Below are 26,742 nucleotides of genomic sequence, written 5' to 3'. Positions count from 1 at the left end.
AACTGTTAGTACAATTGTTTGCTAACATTGTAACATTATCCTTACCTTCCACCAATGTATGTATGTATGTATGTATGTATGTATGTATGCATGTATGTTGAGTCCTCAGCCCTAAGGCTGGTTGGATCTTCAACAGCTCCACCATCAGCTGTCATAGATGGCCTAGGCATCAATGAAGAGGCATACTAGGGAAATGAGGAGTGAGGTAGTTTCCTGTTGCTTTCCTCACCGAGCCAGAAGTTGCTATTACATATCAACCTGCCAAGCCCACTGAAATGCATGCACGAACCGACCCTATGAGCAACATTTTCACACCATTCATAGCAGGGACTGGCTGCATAAGGAATGGTATTACTAGCCTCACTCATAATTCAGTCACTTTCATATTGTCAAAGTCAAGGATAAGACAGACAGGTCAATGAAAGTAACAAAATTGCTCTAGCCTATACCAGAAGACATAATGCACATTAAACACTAGGCCCTGCCAGCAAAGGCATCTTCCACCACTATTCTTGTATAATTATGTTTCTGCATCACGGCCCGGACTGATGCCACATTTGGGGAAATTGTATAAATCCAGCTTCTTTTTCCTGCGAGACTGTGCTGGTTCGAGAGTAGATAGTTATTGTCCTGATGGTCTTTTCCAGCACTATCGTCCCCTATGACAACTTCTATACTAAAGTAGGGGTGAGAGACTTCTCTTTATTTTATGCCAGCCTTCTGAAGCTGATACTTCCATTTGCTTCACCATGTTTTCTACCAGGGCCCAATCCATGGATCTCTGAATATCTATTCGTATATTTTATCCTCTTTCTTCGTCTTGCATCTTTTCGATGCCCTTCAAACTGCCCGATATAATGCGTGTTTTGAATCACCAACTAGTATAGTGAATCTGTGATGTGATTCTTTGTGATCTTTTCCATAGGACTATTTATCAAAGTTCAGCAGGTTAGCTGTTTTTCTTTTCTTTCTTCAATACAACAATAACATCATAGTAACCAAAGCCGACAAAGGCAATACCATAGTCTTAATGAACAAACAGGATTACATCCAAAAAAACAGGGGACTTCTTTTCTAATAAAACTTACACAATAGTTTCAAAGGATCCCACTACAAAAACTCAACGCAACTTAAAAACACTTCTAAAATATTCTTAATTTTTATTCAATGAATACGAATACCAAAAACTCATTAATATGAACCATAAACTACCCACCGCCAGATCACTACCGAAGGTACATAACAAAGACGTTCCCATTCCACCTATCATAAACAGCCACAATAGCCCGGCATACAAAACTTCACAATTCCTCCAAAAATTTCTCAAAAAAATTTTAAATTCCACCATGAACACCTTAAAAATTCCGATAGAACTATGCAAAACCCTTAATTACATACATACATACATACATACATACATACATTATCATTATAGACTTATGCCTTTCAGCGTTCAGTCTGCAAGCCTCTGTGAATTTACTACACGCCGCCACAATCCTCGATTTGCAACTAGTGTTGTGGCCTCATTTAGTTCTATACATCTTTAAAATGTTAGAAACTGAGCCCAACCATCGTCGTCTTGGTCTGCCTCTACTTCTCTTACCCTCCATAACAGAGTCCATTATTCTCCTACGTAACCTATCCTCCTCTATTTGCCTCACACGACCCCACTACTGGCAGCTTCATCCATCGAGTTCATTCCTGAATTAGCCTTTATCTCCTCATTCCGAGTACCCTCCTGCCATTGTTCCCACCTGTTTGTACCAGCAATCATTCTTGCTACTTTCATGCCTGTTACTTCTAACTTATGAATAAGATATCCTGAGTCCACCCAGCTTTCACTCCCGTAAAGCAAAGTTGGTCTGAAAACAGACCGATGTAACGATAGTTTCGTCTGGGAGCTGACTTCCTTCTTACAGAATACTGTTGATCGCAACTGCGAGCTCACTGCATTAGCTTTACGGCACCTTGATTCAATCTCACTTACTATATTACCATCCTGGGAGAACACACAACCTAAATACTTGAAATTATCGACCTGTTCTAGCTTTGTATCACCAATCTGACATTCAATTCTGTTGAATTTCTTACCTACTGACATCAATTTAGTCTTCGAGAGGCTAATTTTCATACCATACTCATTGCACCTATTTTCAAGTTCCAAGATATTAGATTGCAGGCTTTCGGCACAATCTGCCATTAAGACCAAGTCGTCGGCATAGGCCAGATTGCTTACTACCTACACCAATCCGATCATACACCAAATAACCAACACCTTAAAAAAAAACAAGAAATTGAAACAGCTTTCAAAAACCCAAAATTCAAACAAAAAAATGTTCTTCAACCACAATACAATAAATTCAGACAAAAATAAATATTTAGGTTCCAGTAGTTATAGACTAAAATGTGCAGAATGCCTCAGCTCATATATAGGACAAACAGGAAGAAGCTTCATAACCAGGTATGCAGAACATTTCAATGCCCAAAAGCACAATAAACACTCAGCAATGGGCAATCACATGAAAGATACAGGGCACAGCTTTACCACTATCGAACAGGATCTCCAAATTTTAAAAAAAGTAAAAAAAAAAAGAGAGGTACACTCATGACTGAATTTGAGAATTTATACATTTTTGGACCAAAAATACAATGTAAATAAAAATTTAAATGATCCAATAGACAACAGAAGCCCTTTATATGACCAAATAGTAATATTATTCAATAAGATAAAGATTCAACACACAAAATTCTTCAATATTTTTGAAACAATATCAAAAAGTACTCCTTCCAAGTCAACGAATACATCACACCCCCCCTTCCCCTCCCAAGACACGCGACTCCTCTCCATGCGCCAACTACAAGCCGATAAACGCATCACGCCCCTACGCCTCCTCCATCATATACAATTTCCTCCCTTGCGCCAATCACAAGCCCACAACACTTAGCCCAAACCTTCTTAAATATTTTCACTTTCATTAAAATAAATTAATTACATTTTTTTTCTCCGTTTCAGAACCACTGACAAAATCACAACATAATTCAACAGCCCCAATTCAACCATTAAATCACTACAATATTCTTCAACAACATAAGTTTCATAAACAACGTTAAAATTTGTCATTTGGATGAAGAAAATAACAACTATTCAAAATCTTTCTTTTTTTTTTTTTTTTTTTTTTTTTTTAAAGATATCAACTCAATTACAAAATGTCCAATTTGAAGCAACGAATATCATCACCCTTTTTGTGTCAAAATCACACCAATGTAGCGAGTGATGGCCCATTATTATTTCGGCAAACACACCTGGTTGACTCACAACAAATTAGTCCAACTACAAGTATCTGTTGAACTGCAAATCAACACAATCTCGCTGGGCTAAATTATAAACAAACTCTTATAAATGTTTCAAGTAATACAGGCCAAAGTCAAATAATGAAATTGGCTCACTAATTGGAATGCTTTTCCTTCTGAATTTATATTCAATATTGAACCTATTTTACACTTTTCTACTATGTATTAACTTGTCAATTTCCTTCTACGTCAAACACTGACTACAGCTTCAAGCCATCAATCATGATATTTCTAATCAAATTACGCCTCCTTCTTAAGTGAAACTATGCACAAATTTTAGAGTTTTAATTATTTCGGAAACATTTTTATGATGAACTGTAAATTTTCTGACCAGAGCATGTGTGGTGATAACCATCTTCCAAGTTCTGCCATGGCTATCTGAAAAAGAAAACTTACCACCATGTAGATTCTCTTCTGAGGGTGTAGACCGTCCGGTTGACTCCTCGGGTAAGGGCTCGTATAGGGGTGTCAAAACTAATTTATGGATCAAGCTAACTAAAGAAATGAATTTGTAATCCCAAGACTGAATAAAATTAAATGAAATAAACTTTATTAATCAAAACAACTTAATCAAACTTAACTTCAGTTTAAGTTAAAATGAAATTGAAAATTGAATATAAATTAGAATGAATAAAATAAACTGGAATTAAGTAATTATTATAAAATTTGTAACATAACACAATGACATTATATTTAGCTGAGATAAATATAAATGAGTTACATTATGAAAATCAAGATCAGTAATAAACAACTTAAATGTCCTCACCGAGTTTCAAAGAGAGATCATTTACCATAACTGAAATAATGTCTCAAGATTCTCCAAGTGATAAATGTTAAATTTGTCCATAAACATTTGTTGTTAAATCACACAATAATTAACTCACTGTTTCTAACAGTCTAATATTTGATTCAAATATGTAAACGTGTGGGCTAAGTCTCAACAAGGGACCAAGAAAAAAAAACCACACAAACACATACTGTCTCTCTCTCTCTCTCTGTTGCACTAACATTGCTTCAACTCAACGTAGTCTTACATGTTTAAAATAATAATTATTATTCAGTGGCTGGAATAATGCCAGTCATGGCTGCTTTTACATTTACCATAAAATAAAATATTGAAGATACACTTATCAGCCAGGATCACATCAAATATAATTTCACTGTGAACTTATCGGAACAATCTTAAATAAAAATACGACAGAAATTGCGTATGGTGGGTCAGTGGTCAACTGAGCCTCCTCTTCAAATGTGACTCGTTATCCTTTTGCCGCAGACTGTGTAATACACACATTTGTTTACCTCTCCTTATACATCATTAGCATAACCACGTGAGTTTTATACTGACAATTAGACTTGCGGCTTTTACATTTATTTGTACATGAACTATTTGTTTGTTGACCTGCCTTTATTACACATAAATATTTGTGACATTTAAAATTTGTGAGTTTTTATAAAGTGTATAAAGTATTGACAAGGCGGAAAATTATTTTATAGAAATTTGTATATAAGTCAATACGGACCAAAATGGTGAAAATAGTCGATTCTTATCATTGTCGGTAATCGCTTCAAATTTACGAACCATTAATTACTTCCACAATCATCAGATATCTTAATATTTCACAAAACAATACCAATGTGTTATGCATTGCCATCTCACTAATAAACTGCTCTTATATGGGTCCATTATATTCACATAGTTCCTCATTATCCCTGCTCATTGATTGCGCCTTTAAAATTCATTTCTCTCACACATATGTCCAGCCGTCACTGAATTCACTATAGCTGTCCTTCACATCAAAGACAGGATTCATTTAACATATTTCAGGGATAGCATACACTCAACATTTATATCAGCATCTCTAGCTTTCAATAGGACCTGTCTTCCATCTACCCCAGTATTTCGCGAGTTGACAATGCCTCATTAACAAATCCTGAATCATAGCCATTACATCTACTCGTATGATTGCGTTCACAATGGTGTATTCTAATCAACAACTACAATTTACCTGGAGTGTTTTAATTTACTTCCATTTAAGTTCGGAAATTCTCATTATTATCATTATTATTATTTTTATTATTATAGTTTAGATACGACAAATACATTACTCTGCTTTAAGCAACAATCAACAGTAGTATAATTGGATGGTTCTGGCGCCTCCTCCCGCGGGAAATTTGAATTCTGGCGGGAAATTTGAATTTTGGCGGGAAATTTGAATTTTGGTGGGAGACCTGAATTTGTAAACAAAGCCACGTGCTTTTTGACAGCTGTCATCGACAACAACGCATCGCTAACCTCACTGCTGCCATCTTGACGGGCCTAAACCTCAGTAGTGCCAACTTAACCTAACTAGCGTGAGGTAAACAAAGCCACGTGTTTTTTTTGACAGCCACGTGCTTTTTGACAGACAACAACGCATCGCTAACCTCAGTACTGCCATCTTGACGGGCCTAAACCTCAGTAGTGCCAACTTAACCTAACTAGTGCGAGGTAAACAAAGCCACGTGTTTTTTTGACAGCCACGTGCTTTTTGACAGACAACAACGCATCGCTAACCTCAGTACTGCCATCTTGACGGGCCTAAACCTTAGTGGTACCAACTTAACCTAACTAGCATGTGGTAAACAAAGCCACGTGCTTTTTTGACAGCTGTCAACCGCCATCTTTAATCACCGTGCTGCCCTCTTTAGCTACTTACCTTTGAAATGTGGTGGCGGTAAATTCTACGTGCTTTACAAACCCATGTGATTTTCTGACAGCTGTCATCCGCCATCTTTAATCCAGAGAGAACAGTGCTGCCCTCTATGTGGTGGCGGCAAATTCCACGTGCTCTTGTTTGGAAACAAATCAACATGCTTTTTTTGACAGCTGTCAACCGCCATCTTTAATCACCGTGCTGCCTTCTTTAGCTACTTACTTTTGAAATGTGGTGGCGGTAAATTCCACGTGCTTTACAAACCCATGTGATTTTCTGACAGCTGTCATCCGCCATCTTTAATCCAGAGAGAACAGTGCTGCCCTCTATGTGGTGGCGGCAAATTCCACGTGCTCCTGTTTGGAAGCAAATCAACATGCTTTTTTGACAGCTGTCATCCACCATCTTTAATCACCGTGCTGCCCTCTTTAGCTACTTACCTTTGAAATGTGGTGGCGGTAAATTGTACGCGCTCTTGTTTGGAAAAAAACCGGCAATTTCGTTAGCTGTCACCCGCCATCTTTAATGAACAGAGCACCGTGCTGCCCTCATGCGGAGCAATTTCGTCATCCGCTCGCATACCCGCAGTGATGCATGTTTAGACTTGAACACACACATACTATTGTTCAAAATTTATTACAACTTGAACTGCATACTAGTGTTCGATGTTGATGAACACTGCATTGTATAACTAGAATCGAGCACTGTTTAGAAAGAAAAACAAAATATCTTTTCAACATACTTACTAACTGCTCTTCTTCCTCTATCAAGCTACATCTCTATCGAACGTGCATTGCAAAAGCAAGAGTATTGCAAGTTTAGACTTGAACACATACTACCGTTTATAGTTCGATGTTGTTGAACACTGCATTGCAATCAAACACTGTTTAGAAAAAAAAATCTCTTCTCAACATGAGCTAGACAATAACATACTTACGAATCTGCTCAACACCTTCTTTCTTGCTTTTCTTCTTTGAGTAATAAACAAAAACTCTATCTTGCAAATAAGGAGCGGGAGGAAGGTAATACCTAACCTAAAATAAAAGAATATGCCAATTCTACATTATTTATTTACATCTTGTATGTACAAGTTTTATCTCGAATCATTTTACCCTAGTGATGTTTGCGTACTTCTCGACGCAATTCTTGAATGTACAAGTTTAAACTTGCCGTACTACTCTCTCAGCGTACCTCTCCCTACAATATGTACAGTGAATTGTGATGTAAGACAGCGTAACGTAAGTACACACCTCTAACATAATGTTTACACACACATCTGCTTTATGTAAAGTAGTACCTATCAATACTACTATGCCCCCAAGCTAGAGTGTTGGTAGAATTTGGAATGACAAACCGTTTGCAATCAACATTATTAAGGGCTACCTTACTAATTAAATGAGTGTACAACTGGTGCTTCTTGCTTCTAATGACAGACATTTGCTTATGCAAAACAGGTGGATTACTTTTAATGCAATTGTTATAGTTTTCAAAACTTAGCTGATTCTGAACGACATTCTTTTTAACCCCCTTCAATCTCTTTATTTGTAATTCATTTAAGAGTTTTATGCAATATGACTTGGATTTAGTACCTACAAATGAATCGATAATATTCCCAGCACATTCATCTTTCATTTTACCTAGAACCTTTTTGTTCACTAGCGGTAGATGATATTGATTATTTGCAGGATAGTTACTTGTATCAAACCTACCCAAGTCTGGCTTTATATCATTGTAATAGTCATCAGTTTTGATTTGATAAATAAACGAATCGGTATCTGTGTAGAGCAATTGCGCATTATGCGCGTACTTCTTCATCATATAATCGTAATGGAATTCATACATGAGTGTTTTAGCCAATTCAAGTACTGCAAAGCCGACGCAGGTAGGTTTGTCATACTTAACCTTAACACGATTCATCTGTATAATAACTAAATTCTCATGTATGATGGTGCAGCTGTGGAAATTTGGTTTACTTATTAAATAGTTAGCACCATACCTTTTCTTAATATTATCCCAGTTTGTAATCAATTTTACATCAACGCGTTTGTCAACATTTTCCATAGTCTTACCAAACACACTGTTATTCATGAGCTTGTAGAAATCTTTTTCAAACTCGTTAACCGCATTCGTTCTTAAATTATTGTTCAGATCGATATATGGCTTTAGCCACGGTGACTGATTAAATTCTAGTACGCGATGAATTTTGGATAATTTCAAACCATGCTGCAAACACTGTTTTAAATTTCGGTAATGGATGATATACTTAGATTTATCGCACAAATTAGCAATTAGCATTTTCGTCGTTGATGCGATGTACGGGGGCTTCATATTTTCAGGGCAGAACGGTAGGTCATTATGAGAAGTGTGTAACTCTTTTAGGATACTGTAAGACAACTTCGAGGAAATAGCCTTTATCAGCTTCATCGCCTAGGGCGTGTAGCTGTAAAGCATCAATTTCACACTGCGTTAGCCAGCGGAAACTACTCACCGGTAGATGCTGACTCATCGCCCACCCATACTGATTATTAGCATCGAGGTAAACGATATACTGAGATTCCTGACTAGAATCGAAACTTGGCATGTACTTATTATTTGCCTTGGAATACCGCCCGCTGCACTGACTTAGACCGCCTCGAATAGATGATTTTATAAAGTGCACCATATCAATATCAGTTAGCAGTTCCAAATTCACCTGCGTGTGGTTTAACATCGCGTCCCAACTTAACACAGGCGCAGTAAAATACTGACATGGGTCAAGGCTGTAGGTTTTCTTGCAAACACAGCGAAAATTTTCAAAAACATCAGCTAACAAAAGTACATCCATCTTTAAATATAAATCGGAGTATTCACCCAGCGTTTGAATGTGGAACTGCTCCCAGATATGTTGTGCATGTAAATAGTCATCATCACTAATATCTGCTGAATTCAGCGAGCTGTAAAAGGATTGTTTCGATGGTAAGGCACGTTCTTCGAGGCGTTCTAAGCAGTCAAGATATTCATAACAAAAAACACCCTTACGCCGAAGTAAATTAAACTGCGCTTCTTCGGGAAAAACGCGTCGAATTTCCGTAAATTGTTCAGGTTGTAAATGACTAGAAAGTTTATCGAGGCTACTCGCCATAAAGCGAAACGAGTCAAGGAATCTCAGTTTTATAGAATGCTCAGCATCTACTTTTACAGACTTTGCAAACGCAATGTACCGCTCTTTATTCTGAGGGTTTATATCTACTTTTTCATCTGAAGCTCCAAATTGTGAAATGATGAAATGAGAGTCGTAACCAGATAAGTTATGAAAAATTACAGGGATAAATTTAGGAACTCTATACTTAAGATTACAGCTATAATGAGCGGCACATCTGTAGAAACCAGTTAAATGATCATGATCAAAAACTTTAGGGTCATTTTCGGAAAATTCCCCATCCCAAATGCTACACTTTGTAGCACATTCATGATCATTTAACTGAATTTCGGTGAGTGGCTTCATAGGAATATTACTATTTAGAATACGACCAAGACGAACTGCATCACTTTCAAGTCTTTCTAAAAATACTTTAGCAGCATCATGTCCTCGATACAGCTCTAACTTGTTAAGCGTACTATCGTAACTACACTTGATGTAATACGCCAAGCTATACGGGACATGCATGTGCGTAGTATTAGTGAAAGAGTTGTCAGGATTAGGTAACCATGTGTTGCATGGCGTGAGGATGGCTTCAAAGTCTGCATAAATCACGAACGGTACCCACATCTGCTTGTGAAAATTTGTAAATTTTAAAACATTATTGCCTGTAGTAGGTATCTCTGTACGTACATGATTGCAGTCATTCTTAGAATGCTTCGTTAACTGATCTTCAGTTCTAAAATACTGCAAGCATCCATCACATAGCCACTTTTTGTTACACCTGTTTGACAACTGACTACCAACAAGTCTACTGAGATTTTTAATCCAGCAAAAGTGGCTATTCTCACTGTTTTCAATATAGAGTAAATTAACATGAGTACTCTTCTTATGACATGTATAATACAGAGGACCTACTACAGACTTTTTCTCTACACCATACACATTAATGTTAATGTTATTTAGTTCCTAAAAGCGCTTAATATCCTTTATCTGCACAGGAAATTCTATACTATCGAAATTTAGTTGCGTTGAATAGTGTGGATACGATGATGTTCTATTCGCTACATTCCGTTTCACAGGATTTAAAGGCGACATCACCGCCCATGCAAAACATGCCTCGTTATTGTTTTGGATGTTTACAACAGCTTTTCTTTGCTGAATCCATGTCGGCAGCTCGATGTACGATGAACCTCGCATGGGATTGTACTTATTGATGTTAACTTCTAGATACATTATCTCAACTAAAGCCCACCCTGATTCCTTTTCCTGAAATTCCTCGCTCTTAGTTGAAATAATGTTAGAGACATCCCTAAGTACATCACCAAAATTAGTCGACTCACTTATGACAAAATTCTTCGTATTAAATGATTTAATGTCCATTATTTCGGATTCATCCGTGCTTTTAATGTACAAGGCGAAAAGTTCAAAATTAACTTTAAATAAATTATGATTGGACAAAGATTTAGCAAGAAGCTGTTGTACATCCGGTTGAACGTAATTTAAAAAGTTTGAAGTGCTCTGAAACTTTTGACTGGTGCGAATTCTGTAACTAGCAATCCTACTTTTAAATGCTGTATTAATTTCCTCGATGTTTGCGTTACTACCACTTCTACACGCATTATTTTTATGCGCATTACTCCGTAAGTGTCCCTGAAAATGCGAAGATGGTACATCAGTGTTACAGTGCTCGCAGTGAATAGTTTGAAGTTCATGATTTTTTCTAGGTTTTTTACTACTAGTACTTTCTACAGCTACATCAGTAGCTGCACGCTTTTTCCCTACTACTACCTGAGGGCAAGTAGATATTTGATGTACCTCTACTAAGTGAGCCTCGTATCGCTCTACGTTAGCGAAATACACACTACAAACGTTACATAAAGCAGATGTTATGCTAGGGTGTTTTGATTTCATATGGCGCATGAAGTTATCTCGCCTTGTAAACGTTACATTACATTCCTCGCAGCAGGGGAACATCTGAAAAGAGAACGACCAATAGAGATTAGGCGAAAGTTACGATGTTCGGAAGAAACCAAGTTTCAACGTATAGAGGTCGGACATGGCTGTGAGTTTGAAATTATAAGATTAACCTCTTCTATAGCATGAGGATTGAAGAGAACGACTATTTATGAACAGACTAAAGTTACGATGTTTTAGAAGAAACCAAGTTTCAGCCTGTTGAGGTCTGACATAGCTATGTGTGTTTGAAATTATAATATTAACCTGGCCTATAGCATGAGGATTGAAGAGAACGACTATTTATCAATAGACGTTACGATGTTCGGAAGAAATCAAGTTTCAATGTATAGAGGTCGGACATTGCTGTGAGTTTGAAATGATAAGATTAACCTCGTCTATAGCATGAGGATTGAAGAGAACAACTATTTATGATTAGCTTAAAGTTAAGATGTTCGGAAGAAACCAAGTTTCAACGTATAGAGGTCGGACATTGCTATGAGTTTGAAATTATAAGATTAACCTCTTCTATGACATGCAGATTAAAGAAAATAACTATTTATCAATAGACTAAAGTTACGATGTTTTAGAAGAAACCAAGTTTCAGCCTGTTGAGGTCAGACATAGCTATGTGTGTGTTTGAAATTATAAAATTAACCTTGTCTATAGCATGAGGATTGAAGAGAACGACTATTTATCAATAGACTAAAGTTATGATGTTCGGAAGAAACCAAGTTTCAGCCTGTTGAGGACAGACAGCTATGTGTGTGTTTGAAATTATAAAATTAACCTCGTCTATAGCATGAGGATTGAAGAGAACGACTATTTATCAATAGATCAAAGTTACGATGTTTTAGAAGAAACCAAGTTTCAGCCTGTTGAGGTCAGACATAGCTATGTGTGCGTGTTTGAAATTATAAGATTAACCTCGTCTATAGCATGAGGATTGAAGAGAACAACTATTTATGATTAGCTTAAAGTTACGATGTTTTAGAAGAAACCAAGTTTCAGCCTGTTGAGGACAGACATAGCTATGTGTGTGTTTGAAATTATAAAATTAATCTCGTCTATAGCATGAGGATTGAAGAGAACGACTATTTATCAATAGACTAAAGTTACGATGTTTTAGAAGAAACCAAGTTTCAGCCTGTTGAGGACAGACATAGCTATGTGTGCGTGTTTGAAATTATAAGATTAACCTCGTCTATAGCATGAGGATTGAAGAGAACTATTTATGATTAGCTTAAAGTTACGATGTTCGGAAGAAACCAAGTTTCAACGAATAGAGGTTAGACATACCTTAAAATCTTCGCACTGCAGACTGTTACTCGGATGAATAAAATGCGTACTTTCAAGCCTGTAACTCGAATGATAATATTCTGGTCGTACCTAAAAAGAAAAGAACAAACATATATGAATGTAGTGTAGGGTACATCAGTTAGCCTAGCTATCTTTACAACTCAAAGTTCGAAAACATACCTTAAAAATGCATGTGCTGTAGACTGTTACTCGGATAAATAAAATGCGTACGTTCAAGCCTGAAACTCGAATGATAATATTCTGGTCGAATCTAAAAAGAAAAGAACAAACATATATGAATGTAGTGTAGGGTACATCAGTTAACCTAGCTACCTTTACAACTCAAAGTTCGAAAACATACCTTAAAAATGCACGTGCTGCAGACTGTTACTCTGATGAATAAAATGCGTACTTTCAAGCCTGTAACTCGAACGGTACCTAAAAAAGAAAAGAACAAACATATATGAATGTAGATGTCTATTACCTAGCGTAGAAGTTGCTTTGCAAACAGTAACTAACAGTTCTAGCTTACCTTAAGATAAAGGCTGAAGAATAATATTCACAGCAGACAGTACTTAGACGGGAGATGTGTACGTAATAAACGCATACAGAGAACTGTGAGCGCTTCACGCAGACTGCAGCGAGTCAATATGCTGCTTGTTACCAAGCAGATGTGAAAGTCGCTGACAACTGCAGTACAGTCGGAACTAAATGTTTATGCAACAAGAGCTCTCCTGAGGGTCTTACACTGAGTTCTGCAGGCTGACGTATTTAAGCCGGAATCGAACCTCCTGTTGATGCCGAGGTGTCAGAATTTAAGAGTTCTGCCGCGGATCGAGCCTTGGAATGTTAGCGCACGATCCTCGACTTCTGGACTTAAACGGGAGGGTACTAAGCTACATCCGCGGTATTCCTTACCTGTAGGCACTTAAAGGTATTGAGCTAAAACTACATTTAGCTAGATCATGTAATTACACGTTATGACGATCGCGCAGGCCCCTCGCCTAGCATTTGCTATTTTTTACGGCTTCCAACAGTAGGAGTTCGAACCCGCTATCTTCCGAAGTAGCGAGAATGATTGAAGAGTGTTGAGGGTGATTCATTTGTCGGATGGAGGCGTTAAGCTGTGTGCAGGCTTCTTCGGTGGGAGTAGGCTATGTGCCGGTACCGGGACATCTAGTTATAAAACCCGCTACAAAAAATTTATCGCGTATACTGCGATTTAAAATCCTAGTCAGGAAGGGTAACCGGTCGTAAAACTATGGTGTATGATCTAAGAGGCGGGGTGTGCAAAAAAGCCAGCAATAAGTAAGGGCTGTTGATAGGGGGCGTTAAACCTTGTGCAGGCTCCTTCGAAAATGATTTTGAGTACAAGACGTTGATGGTGATTCATCTGTCGGATGGAGGCAATAAGCCTTGTGCAGGCTTCTTCGGTAGGAGTAGGCTATGTGCCGGTACCGGGATATCTAGTTATAAAACCCGCTATAACAAATTTATCGCGTATACTGCGATTTAAAATCCTAGTCAGGAAGGGCAACCGGTCGTAAAACTATGGTGTATGATCTAAGAGGCGGGGTGTGCAAAAAAGCTAGCATTAAGTAAGGGTTGTTGATGTGGACGTTAAACCTTATGCAGACTCCTTCGAAAATGATTGTGAGTACAAGAGTGTTGAGGGTGATTCATTTGTCGGATGGAGGCGTTAAGCTGTGTGCAGGCTTCTTCGGTAGGAGTAGGCTATGTGCCGGCACCGGGTTTTACCCTCTCCCTACTATTGTATATTACATTCTTAGGTAGTTTCGAGGGCGTGCAAAAAGCCAGCATTAAGTAAGGGCTGTTGATGGAGGGGTGTTAAACCTTGTACAGGCTTATTCAACAGGAGAAGCCTACATGCCGGCGCCGTGCAGGCTCTTTCGATAGGAGTAGGCTATATGCTGGCACTGTGTTTTAACCTCTCCGTACAATCATGATATTTTATGTTAGGAACTTGCATGGGCTAAATGCTACACATTCCGTGGCAGAGCCGGGAATCGAACTCGGGCCTCCGGGGGTAGCAGCTAATCACACTAACTAGTACACCACAGAGGAGGACTATTTCAGTTTTACAGAACAGAATATTTTACAACCTTAATACGCTTATAATCTAGCAATAAGACGTTCTATGAGTTACAAGTTGCTTATCAGCACACCGTGTCTTCGTTTGAAGCTCCTGTTTTTACAGCTAGATGTGGTTCCTAACGTAGCAGGGCCGGGATTAAAAATATGTTTTAAAGCCGAGTGCCTCCTCCTGACGCAGGAGTTTAAAACGCAAGAATTTGTTTTTACGACCGGCTGCCCTTCCTGACGCGAGATTTTAAATCATAAGAATCCGTTTTACAACTGGATACCCTCCTAGGATTTTAAATAGCAGTATCTAGCCTCTTACATCATACACTATTGTTTTCGACCGGTTGCCCTTCCTGACGTCAAAGAACTGGGATTAAGAATCTGTTTTACAACTTCTAACACGAGAATCGGGGTTTTACAGCTAGACGCACTTCTTAGATTTTAAATCGCTGTATCACGAACTATTGTTTTACAGCCGGATGCCCTTCCTGACGCAAAACTAAGATTTTAAATCGCAAGAATTTGTTTTAAGACTAGTTGCCCTTCCTGACGCAAAACTAGCAGTATCTAGCCTCTTACATCATACACTATTGTTTTCGACCGGTTGCCCTTCCTGACGTCAAAGAACTCTGATTAAGAAACTGTTTTACAACTTCTAACACGAGAATCGGGGATTTATAGCTAGATGCTCTTCTTAGATTTTAAATCGCTGTATCACAAACTATTGTTTTACAGCCGGATGCCCTTCCTGACGCAAAACTAAGATTTTAAATTGCAAGAATTTGTTTTAAGACTAGTTGCCCTTCCTGACACAAAACTAGTAGTATCTAGCCTCTTACATCATATACTATTTTCGTCCGGTTGCCCTTCCTGACGTCAAAGAACTAGGATTAAGAATCTGTTTTAGAACTTTTAACACGAGAATCGGGGATTTACAGCTAGATGCACTTCTTAGATTTTAAATCGCTGTATCACGAACTATTGTTTTACAGCCGGATGCCCTTCCTGACGCAAAACTAAGATTTTAAATCGCAAGAATTTGTTTTAAGACTAGTTGCCCTTCCTGACGCAAAACTAGCAGTATCTAGCCTCTTACATCATACACTATTGTTTTCGACCGGTTGCCCTTCCTGACGTCAAAGAACTCGGATTAAGAAACTGTTTTACAACTTCTAACACGAGAATCGGGGATTTATAGCTAGATGCTCTTCTTAGATTTTAAATCGCTGTATCGCGAACTATTGTTTTACAGCCGGATGCCCTTCCTGACGCAAAACTAAGATTTTAAATTGCAAGAATTTGTTTTAAGACTATTTGCCCTTCCTGACACAAAACTAGCAGTATCTAGCCTCTTACATCATATACTATTGTTTTCGTCCGGTTGCCCTTCCTGACGTCAAAGAACTAGGATTAAGAATCTGTTTTACAACTTCTAACACGAGAATCGGGGATTTACAGCTAGATGCACTTCTTAGATTTTACATCGCTGTATCACGAACTATTGTTTTACAGCCGGATGCCCTTCCTGACGCAAAACTGGCAGTATCTAGCCTCTTACATCATACACTATTGTTTTCGACCGGTTGCCCTTCCTGACGTCAAAACTGGGATTAAGAATCTGTTTTACAACTAGATGCTCTTTTAAACACGAGAATCGGGTTTTACAGCTAGATGCTCAAAGCAGTATCTAGCCTCTTACATCATACACTATTGTTTCACGGTATGGCCGGTTGCCCTTCCTGACGCTGAAAGACCAGGATTTAGCCAGTTACCCTTCCTGATGTAACAAGACTAGGATTTTTTTTAGACTGCACTTAGCTAGAAATAGCCACACGAAATTATTATATAGAAAGAGAATTGCTGGGCGGAAGACAGCTGACGCAAGAGTGCGGCACGGTGATTAAAGATGGCGGTTGACAGCTGTCAAAAAAGCATGTTGATTTGCTTCCAAACAAGAGCACGTGGAATTTGCCGCCACCACATAGAGGGCAGCACTGTTCTCTCTGGATTAAAGATGGCGGATGACAGCTGTCAGAAAATCACATGGGTTTGTAAGGCACGTGGAATTTACCGCCACCACATTTCAAAGGTAAGTAGCTAAAGAGGGCAGCACGGTGATTAAAGATGGCGGTTGACAGCTGTCAAAAAAGCATGTTGATTTGTTTCCAAACAAGAGCACGTGGAATTTGCCGCCACCACATAGAGGGCAGCACTGTTCTCTCTGGATTAAAAATGGCAGATGACAGCTGTCAGAAAATCACATGGGTTTGTAAAGCACGTGGAATTTACCGCCACCACATTTCAAAGGTAAGTAGCTAAAGAGGGCAGCACGGTGATTAAAGATGGCGGTTGACAGCTGTCAAAAAAAACATGTTGATTTGTTTCCAAACAAGAGCACGTGGAATTTGCCGCCACCACATAGAGGGCAGCACTGTTCTCTCTGGATTAAAGATGGCGGATGACACGTGGAATTTGCCGCCACCACATAGAGGGCAGCACTGTTCTCTCTGGATTAAAGATGGCGGATGACAGCTGTCAGAAAATCACACGGGTTTGTAAAGGACGTGGGATTTACCGCCACCACATTTCAAAGGTAAGTAGCTAAAGAGGGCAGCACGGTGATTAAAGATGGCGGTTGACAGCTGTCAAAAAAAGCATGTTGATTTGTTTCCAAACAAGAGCACGTGGAATTTGCCGCCACCACATAGAGGGCAGCACTGTTCTCTCTGGATTAAAGATGGCGGATGACAGCTGTCAGAAAATCACATGGGTTTGTAAAGCACGTAGAATTTACCGCCACCACATTTCAAAGGTAAGTAGCTAAAGAGGGCAGCACGGTGATTAAAGATGGCGGTTGACAGCTGTCAAAAAAGCACGTGGCTTTGTTTACCACATGCTAGTTAGGTTAAGTTGGTACCACTAAGGTTTAGGCCCGTCAAGATGGCAGTACTGAGGTTAGCGATGCGTTGTTGTCTGTCAAAAAGCACGTGGCTGTCAAAAAAACACGTGGCTTTGTTTACCTCGCACTAGTTAGGTTAAGTTGGCACTACTGAGGTTTAGGCCCGTCAAGATGGCAGTACTGAGGTTAGCGATGCGTTGTTGTCTGTCAAAAAGCACGTGGCTGTCAAAAAAACACGTGGCTTTGTTTACCTCACGCTAGTTAGGTTAAGTTGGCAGTACTGAGGTTTAGGCCCGTCAAGATGGCAGCAGTGAGGTTAGCGATGCGTTGTTGTCGATGACAGCTGTCAAAAAGCACGTGGCTTTGTTAACAAATTCAAATCTCCCGCCAAAATTCAAATTTCCCGCCAGAATTCAAATTTCCCGCGGGAGGAGGCGCCAGAACCATCCAATTATACTACTATCAACATACTTTCTCACGTCCACATCCAAGTTTGAAAATTAGAATAAAAATATTATTAATATTATTATTATTATTATTATTATTATTAGAAATCGGCGTTATATTTCAACAGACTCAAAAATCCTTTATTATTATTATTATTATTATTATTATTATTATTATTATTATTATTATTTGTGAACACTCGCTTATTATTTCAATTAAGACAAATTGGCAAAAACAATTATTTAACGCTTGCATTCTAAAATTTATTATTATTGTTATTATGACGTTAACTCGAGAGTAAATAAAATTAAGCATTATGCTTTAGACTTTGAATATTATCGGCGTATACCAAAATTTAATGGGAATTTTACACATGCAATAGTTATTATTATTATTATTATTATTATTATTATTATTATTATTACTATTAGATTGAGTTTATAATAATCAGACTACGATCGTCAATCTGACTTCTTTAATCTCTGGCAGAGATACATGATTATTATAACAAAATCGCCTTCTTAAGACGCCGTCTCCGAGCGGAGGTTGGCGATCCACGTAACTAGCTCTGATTTTGACAGCGCAGAATGGAATGCCACTTCTGAAGTACAACAGTGCCATCTTCGAAGGTCTTTCAGCCATGAATTTCTTCTTCTCCCAACAGATCTCTTCCCCTGTATCTTTCCTTCGATAATAAGCTGTAATAACTGATACCTCTCATCTCTCATGATATGTGCTAGGTATTGTGTTTTTCTCTGTTTTATGATGAGTAGTAGTTCTTTTTGCTTTTTCATCCGACGAAGGACCTCGGCAGTGGGGATTTTCATTACCCAGGATATCCGCAAGAGACGGCGATACAGGAACATTTCGAAGGCATCAATATGTTTTTCTATGATTGGATCCAGAATCCAGCTTTCACATCCATATAGGAGAACAAAAACTATATAGCAGCGGATCATACGAATTCGTAGTTGGAGACTAAGATCTGACCTCACAAAGAATTTCTTCATGGTAATGAATTGTTTCCTGACCTGCTGAATTCTAGATATTATCTCCAGTTTGGAGTTACATTGGTCATCCAAGATGGTGCCCAGATATTTGAGAGAAGACACTTGCTCAACTGTTGTTATTATTATGGGTTTGTTTGGTACGTGGACTTAATGATGACAATATCGGACAATGCGTTAATCTACAGTCTACATTAATTTACATAATAAATTTGGCATTTCTTTACCTTGTACTGCTGGCTGCAACTGTCTCCACTGGACCTCGTTAATCCATATTTAGCACTTCATTACGATATCACATTCGTAACACTTGATAAATATTTTATCACTTGTAACACGCATATTTCACTCTTGATTTTCTTGATGTCTTATTATCTAACTTGCAAACTAACACAATGAAATTTATAATTACATTTTTTCGATTAGTGTTTGTATTATGAAATGACCTGATTTTGCTACTGAAACATTTTTCAAGATGGGCGCTGGCGATACCGCTTGGTGAGTCGGCGCTCACTTCCTTTTAATTGTCTGTAAGACATAGCGCGTGTCCACTGACCTTGCTTGGATGAGTAGGGTGTTTATTCTTGCTACCTGGATTCCAAGAATTCGTCTACCTGTAATGGGATTCTAATTCCATTCTGACAAGTCTCTCAAAGCCCTGTTCTCAATGACATTTGTCTGAAAATTCTTAACTGCAGCTAACATTGAGAATTCTTGGCAGATAACTGCGGTTGAAGTTTTTCCTGTTACTGCTTTGTAAATGACACAAAATGATCTAAATGTGCGTAACTGGATAATGTTTATAATTGTACGATATGTCACAGATTAATAAATGATGTTACTGTCCATTAAGAATGTCTTATAGATCGAGGTAAAGTGGCATTTTCCTACACTACTGACGAACTGTTCAAATTACACAAACTGGTCAAATAATACGTCAACTTGCCTACTGTCATATAGATAGTTTATATTGTACATGCCAAGTTCCATAATTGTCTGTATTATATTTAACACTTTCACCCTTACTTTTTATCACTGTCATGGATGAAGTCATGAAAGAAATTAAGCAGAAGAACAATATGAACATCAATGCATTTGCAGATGATGTAGTAATTTGGGGAAATATACAGAAGGAAGTCCAAGAGAGGCTGAACACCTGGAATGAACATTTGAAAGCACACGGACTAAAAATAAATAAATAAATAAATAAATAAATAAATAAATAAATAAATAAATAAATAAATAAATAAATAAATAAACAAACAAACAAACAAACAAACAAATAAATCGAATACTGTTACTATGTCTGTCAACAGGCAGAAGAAGAAAGGAAAAATAATGTTGGAAGGTACACAGCTGGAAACAGTAGACCAATATAAATATCTTAGGTGCATCATTTCAAGTGATAATAGAATACAGCACGAGATTAACAACCGCATTCAAAAATCAGCTCAGTTTTACCATCAAGTTCGGAACCTCCTCTGGAACGAACAAGTTCCCTTTCGATCAAAGCAGATTCTATTCTAATCATACTTCACCCCCATAATAACATATGGCCTAGAAACCTGCACAACAACCCAACAAGTGGATAGCAAACTACAAGCTGTAGAAATGAAGTTCCTATGAACTATGGTACAGAAGACAAAAAGGGACAGGGTAAGGAATGAAAGAATAAGGGAGGAAGCTGGTGTGTACCCATCCCTGAATGAAAAAGTGACAAGGGTCCGTTTGAAATGGTTTGGCCATGTCAAACGAATGGACGATAGGAGGACAGCAAAACAAAGGCTACACACAGTCGTGGCCGGAAAACGACCGGTAGGAAGAGATGGCTGGACCAAGTGAAAGAGGACATAGGAACAAGAGGAATCAGCTGGGATGCCGTCTTGAGAGAAGAGTGGTACATGGACAGACAGAAGTGGAGAGAGCTCATAAACCACATCCGGGCAACTGGAGTGGAAAACTGATGATGATATTTAACACTCACCTCAATCAGTACTCGGCTAATACTTGGAAACCGCGTATCGTGACCATGTTTCAGAATATCACAACTGAGCATATTAACACTGGTAGACGGAACAAAGACCGTTTGAAAGAACACTTCGACGAGTACGGATGACTGTCATGGATGACTAGAATACTGCTCACTGAGTCTGTAGACCGAATACTGTATAACTGACACAATGACTCTGTAGATGGAATACTGGATACGCTGTCGGGTTCGAGGTCTTCTTTTGTAAGTTCTTACGCCATGCCCCCGCGTAATCCTAAGTAGGGATAGCGGATGAATCTGTAGAACACTACGACACCTTTCTTTTCGATATCCATCACTTAATTTAATATTAATTTGTCTTGATCGACTCTGAAAATGAGTGCGGTTCAAAATACTCTGGTAATTCAGGAAATCGATCACAGAGTTTTACTAAATTTCAGAGGCGTCACCTATGTTAACTGACTTGGCGTAGACACACTATTCGTCGGCTCGAGTGTTTTCGCTTCTGGACAAGTCCACTCCACACATGCTTAAGGCGTAAATACTCATATTTTATTAATTAGGCAATAATTATGAAAATTGTCTGAAAATTCCTCAATAATACGTTAGAGATGTAAGCACAGTTAATTTCCTATGACACTGTTCAAAATCACGAAATAGACTGATTTGCAGATTTATCTCGGTTAGGCGGTCATCTCCTGCAATTTTCTGATTGGTTGAAATTTTCCTCAGGCCCTAAAGATGTCTTCCGACCACGGTTATTCCAAATTTGTGAGGGGTGGCGGGTGTAGGTCTGTCTCTCTCCCACACTGTTCATCTCTGTCTTACTTTAAGGAGTAGCACTACTTTGTTTGCCAAACTTTATATTCCCACAAGAAAGTTGCAGCCAAAATCTTTCACATGGTGCATTAGTTTTATTTGAGGAGTTTACGACCTTTTTGTTGATGGTTATATGTGCCTAAAGAGAAGTACGAAGAATATGGGCTGGCACCAAGAGTGTCTGGTTGTAACAAAGACTAATAATAATGTTATTTGCTTTATGTCCCACTAACTACTTTTATGGTTTGGAGACGCCGAGGTGCCGGAATTTAGTCCCGCAGGAGTTCTTTTACGTGCCAGTAAATCTACCGACACGAGGCTGTTGTTTTCGAGCACCTTCAGATACCACTGGACTGAGCCAGGATCGAACCTGCCAAGTTGGGGTCAGAAGGTCAGTGCCTCAACCGTCTGAGCCACCCAGCCCGGCTGTAACAAAGACTGGAGACTATCTTCTGTAGATTTCCATGACGTATTTCATGTACGAAATTACTAAATTTAATTAAATCATTCCTTGGGGAATCGCATTATGGGTGCAATAGATCATTTTACAATACATTTTAGAATAATCTTTAACCAGGTACCCGGTAAAAAAAAATAAGGTTTTGATATTGACTGAAGATGCCTCGCAAGAAGAGGTGAAACATGTCTTATTATATTTCAACAATGTTTTAACTCACATGTAAACATTCTGCAATGTATTGAATAGGTGGTAAAATAAATATTTTCTTATATACATTATATGATACTTTCAATTTGGACCAAAAATGATTTTCATTACTTGTAATTACTTGTCTATGATTTTGCCGATTAAGTCACATAACGTACTTACCACTAACTGGAACTTATTTAGAGTCAGTAGGTAGCTTGTACAGTATAAACTGTTTCACCAGAAAAACATTTGTATCAACATAAATGTTACATTTTCTTTGGTTTCAATTAATGCTCAAAAAACTTCATTAAATACAGACATAACCATCTCAGACTGTTTTTGGATGAAACACTGCCGTACCTAAAATGATGCTGATTTTAGAACAAATATTCCTATCATCTAAGATGGGAAAAATAAATGACGACTTACCCCATCTGGTCGACGCACTGTTTTACTCACAATGCTTTGACCATATGTTTGGCTGGAGGTCCCCGGTTTCACCAGAAAATCATCAGGTTTAACCAAAGAATCATCATGTTTGGTCAGGAAGTCTCCAGGTTTACTGAGATACTCATCAGGATTAACTGCAATCCTGCCCAGTCTCAAACCCACTGATGGCTTTTTCAAGAACTTGTCTATCTCACCAGCAAAAATCCTGTAAAACAAGAAAAGTCACTCAGTAAAATTTCAGAAACAGTGTGAACTAAAAGTATGAATGGTACCTCAAATTAGCTTTCACTATACATCAGGGCGTATTGGCATTGAGACTTTGGACACACCCATTTTGAGATAGTGAAGATCTATGTATATTCTACTGCTATACAATAAGTACTCATACACAGTCAGTAAATAAAAGTAGTAAAAAATAATAAAGGAGAACCTTGTTAATCCAGAATGCAGGGTCTTTTTTTGAAGTGCCTGAAAATAAAATATTGCATTCGTCACGTGCCACATTATTGAGGTACAGTAGAAACTTTATCTACAAAAAAAAGCCAGCCTGAACTGCTTTGCCAGTCTTTCCACGGTAGCTTGAATTTCATTAGTTGTGTAAACCACCTGTACGTACCTACAGTTTCACTTCACTTCTCTCTTTCCTTGTATTATAGTTATCAGCTGTCAATATGGACCATAATGAAACTCATGATGTATTGTATTTTGGCATAAATATTAACAGAATTGTTCCGAATGTCGTAGACTATTTTGTGATTCACAAGTATTAACCTATTCTATTACTGCTAACTTTGTGTGTTCGAGCTTCTGTCCAGAAAAAGGCTTACTCAATGCCATTCAGTAAATTGTAGTAGTGTACACAGTAAAAAAGAGGCATCTCATACAACAGCTGTACCTCAATAATGTGGCACGTGACGAATGCAATATTTTATTTTCAGGCACTTCAAAAAAAGACCCTGCATTCTGAATTTTCAGGGATCATGTTCTCTGTCAAGTTACGGCATACAAAGTTTCACTTCCCACCTTATCTGAGAAAAGAGATGGTTGTTGTGGTTACGCACTTCCTAAGGGTAGACTAGTCTGTAGTGTGAATTAGAAGGGTCATAAGATTCTTTCGGCATCTCCATCAGGCAGGCTCATAACGAGGCTTATGAGGGTAGGAAATTCAGAACTTGATCTCTTCCAAGTTGAATTCTTTTCCTCTACATAATAACAGGCCATGGACGTAATACGCTACTCTCTCCAATCTCACAAAAATGTTCTTGATTCATTTTCTCCTAAACTCATAATCTGATGTGCTTAAATCTCATCTTCACTGTTTTAAAGCGTTCTGTCCTCCTCCTTTCAGCACTCGTCATTCGATTTTCACTTCTATACATGTTTTTTTTTTTTTTCTAGTTGCTTTACGTCGCACCGACACACAGGCAACCAAGAATGAGTTAGCTGGAAAATTTATAATGTCCAATAACAGACCATTATATTGGTATTATAAATGTACTCATTCGGGACAAATATTTTAAATTCCCTATGGGAATCAACATCTGTATTATCTGATGGCCAGGCAGGCATCAATTTTTGGAAATGAGACATAGCTCTCATAGTGCATTGGCACTGCTGGTGGCTTCAAGTAGCCTATGCAGTGGCCTCCACGGTATGCACTAGCCTTGCGTCTTGGGTGGTGTGCTAAGTCCCAACTGATGAGCCTAACTTAGCACACGAGGGCGAAACGCAGGCAACCAAGAATGAGTTACAGTGAAACCTCGATTCTCCGTTTTTCGAGGGACCATGAAAATAAAACGTACAACACGGGAAAACGAAAAATCCGGGAATGAATGAAAACCATCAACAATTTGGCTAAACATCACAAAAATTAAATACCAGTACCAGTATGTATAATTATAATCTTACAAAAACTCCTAAACCAAACCAAACTACAGCCCCAGTGGGACTTTGCCTGCCAAGCGACCGCTGCTCAGCCCGAAGGCCTGCAGATTACGAGGTGCGCATGGTCAGTGCGACGAATACTCTCGGCAAATATTCCTGGCTCTGGAGATCGGGGTCGCCATCTCACCATTAGATAGCTCCACAATTAAAGGTATTCACGTAGGCTGAGTGGACCTGGAACCAGACTTATATCCAGGTAAAATTGCCTGACCTGGTCGCAATCGAACCCGGGCCCTCTGGATGAGAGGCGGGCATGTTAGACCGCGAAACCGCATTAATTACCGGTACGCGAGTTCAAAATCTCGGTACTTTATATTCAGTTTTACAGGGGAATCTTCGTCAGTTTCCCGTGAAAACTTCTTTCAGTTCAGCAACTTGGATTAGGCTAGCCAAACTTCGAAAAATCTAATAACGCCAAGCCAAACGACAATCGACCACAAGTAGTTTTTAATTCTCTCATCTAATAAAATAAAGCACATTAGATACAAAAGCACCCAAAATGATGGCGAAATCCGTTCATTTCTTAATCTTTCATTGTAATTTGGTCTCCGGTATACTGTTCGTAGTCAGTTTCTGGAAATCTCGTACCGCGCAAATTAGGCCTACATCGACTTTTAAAGGTTATGTTGAACTCGAAAACATGGTTTCGAATGTAAGTATCGATTCTTAAAAGTTCTCGAATGCATTATATTCAATTCTGCGCCTCACAAATCCAATCAAATTGGAAAGATAAAAGAAATGTAAAAACTTCAGAAATTACGGTTATTCGTGACCTTGAGGTCATCTGGAAAGCGCGCTCGCTGCACATGTCAGTACGAGTTTGAAATGATACCAACCATTTAAAATGTAACGTGCGCAAATAAAACGACTGCAGTTTTTGGTATTTTAACACGAAAACATAAAATCCCCAGGCTTACATCAGGACCTAAACAGTAATAGGCAATCCCAAGACCTCCCATGGCCTTTTTTTTTTTTTAAATGTAGGGTGCAACATCTGTTTTGGTCTCGCTAACATATCATGTACGATAATATCAAAAGGTTCTGAATTTGTGTTAAGAAGGAGCAGTTTCGATTCCTGCCTGAAACCCCAGTTACTCTGCAATGCCCTGAGCAAAGTGCCGAAAACCTCTTCGGCAGTATGATCGAAAAAATGTAAAAATATAAACATGCAACCCTGGACATAATATGGACGTTTTATATGTGCGAACATATGACGAAACAGCAGAGCTGTCGAAATGCGCCGTGTCTCCTTGCAATTGTTGTGGGCACCCTCTGCTTTATGATTTTCCGAGATTCTCTAAACAATACCACCCAAATGCGATGCTAAGATGGTCTCTTATGCAAGTTCACCGCCGATCGCTTTTCTAGTACCGGTACAGTACTTGCTTTAATTATCGCAGTGACGGGGCGTTCACGCCAAGATCCATAAATATGCCATAGCCGTCCTTTCGTGAGATACAGTTTATTAAAAAAAACGATTGATCGAGGATTTAGCATTGATGTGACTGGAATTTTTGGACGGTTGATCCGGGAAAGCGTTTCTTCCAGGAACGGATAATGCGGGACTTTTACAACGTGATTTAATTACGATGCTCGCGGGACCACGTAATTTGAACGCATATTCCGGGAAAACGTATTTTCCGGGAACGGATAATCGAGGTTCCACTGTAGCTGGAAAATTTATAATGTCCAATAACGGACCATTATATTGGTATTACAGATAGGTCTTATGGCGACGATGGGACTGGGAAGGGCTAGGAGTGGGAAGGAAGCGGCCGTGGCCTTAATTAAGGTACAGCCCCAACATTTGCCTGGTGTGAAAATGGGAAACCATGGAAAACCATCTTCAGGGCTGCTGACAGTGGGGTTCGAACCTACTATCTCCCGAATACTGGATACTGGCCGCACTTAAGCGACTGCAGCTATCGAGCTCGGTCTTCTATACATGTAGTACTCTACTCTAACTTTCTAATGCATTTACAAACGTCTTTTTCAGAATAGCTCTATTGTATCTCCT

The 26,742-nt window shown here is 38.6% G+C and overlaps 1 protein-coding gene across 1 annotated transcript in view; it reads right to left on the bottom strand.

Moving 5' to 3' along the window:
* LOC136857496 (HCLS1-associated protein X-1) overlaps positions 1-26,742 on the bottom strand; it is a 330,999-nt gene that overhangs the window by 9,783 nt on the left and 294,474 nt on the right. Inside the window, exon 5 of the mRNA XM_067136194.2 lies at positions 22,761-22,986. Coding sequence (XP_066992295.1) covers positions 22,761-22,986 — 226 coding nt within the window. The remainder of the gene's footprint in view (positions 1-22,760; positions 22,987-26,742) is intronic.

This window comes from Anabrus simplex, chromosome 1 (genome assembly GCF_040414725.1).
Source record: "Anabrus simplex isolate iqAnaSimp1 chromosome 1, ASM4041472v1, whole genome shotgun sequence".
In the NCBI taxonomy this organism is placed as follows: domain Eukaryota; kingdom Metazoa; phylum Arthropoda; class Insecta; order Orthoptera; family Tettigoniidae; genus Anabrus; species Anabrus simplex.
Note: the sequence above shows the minus strand (reverse complement) of the source record. Positions and strands in the feature narration are given on the sequence as shown.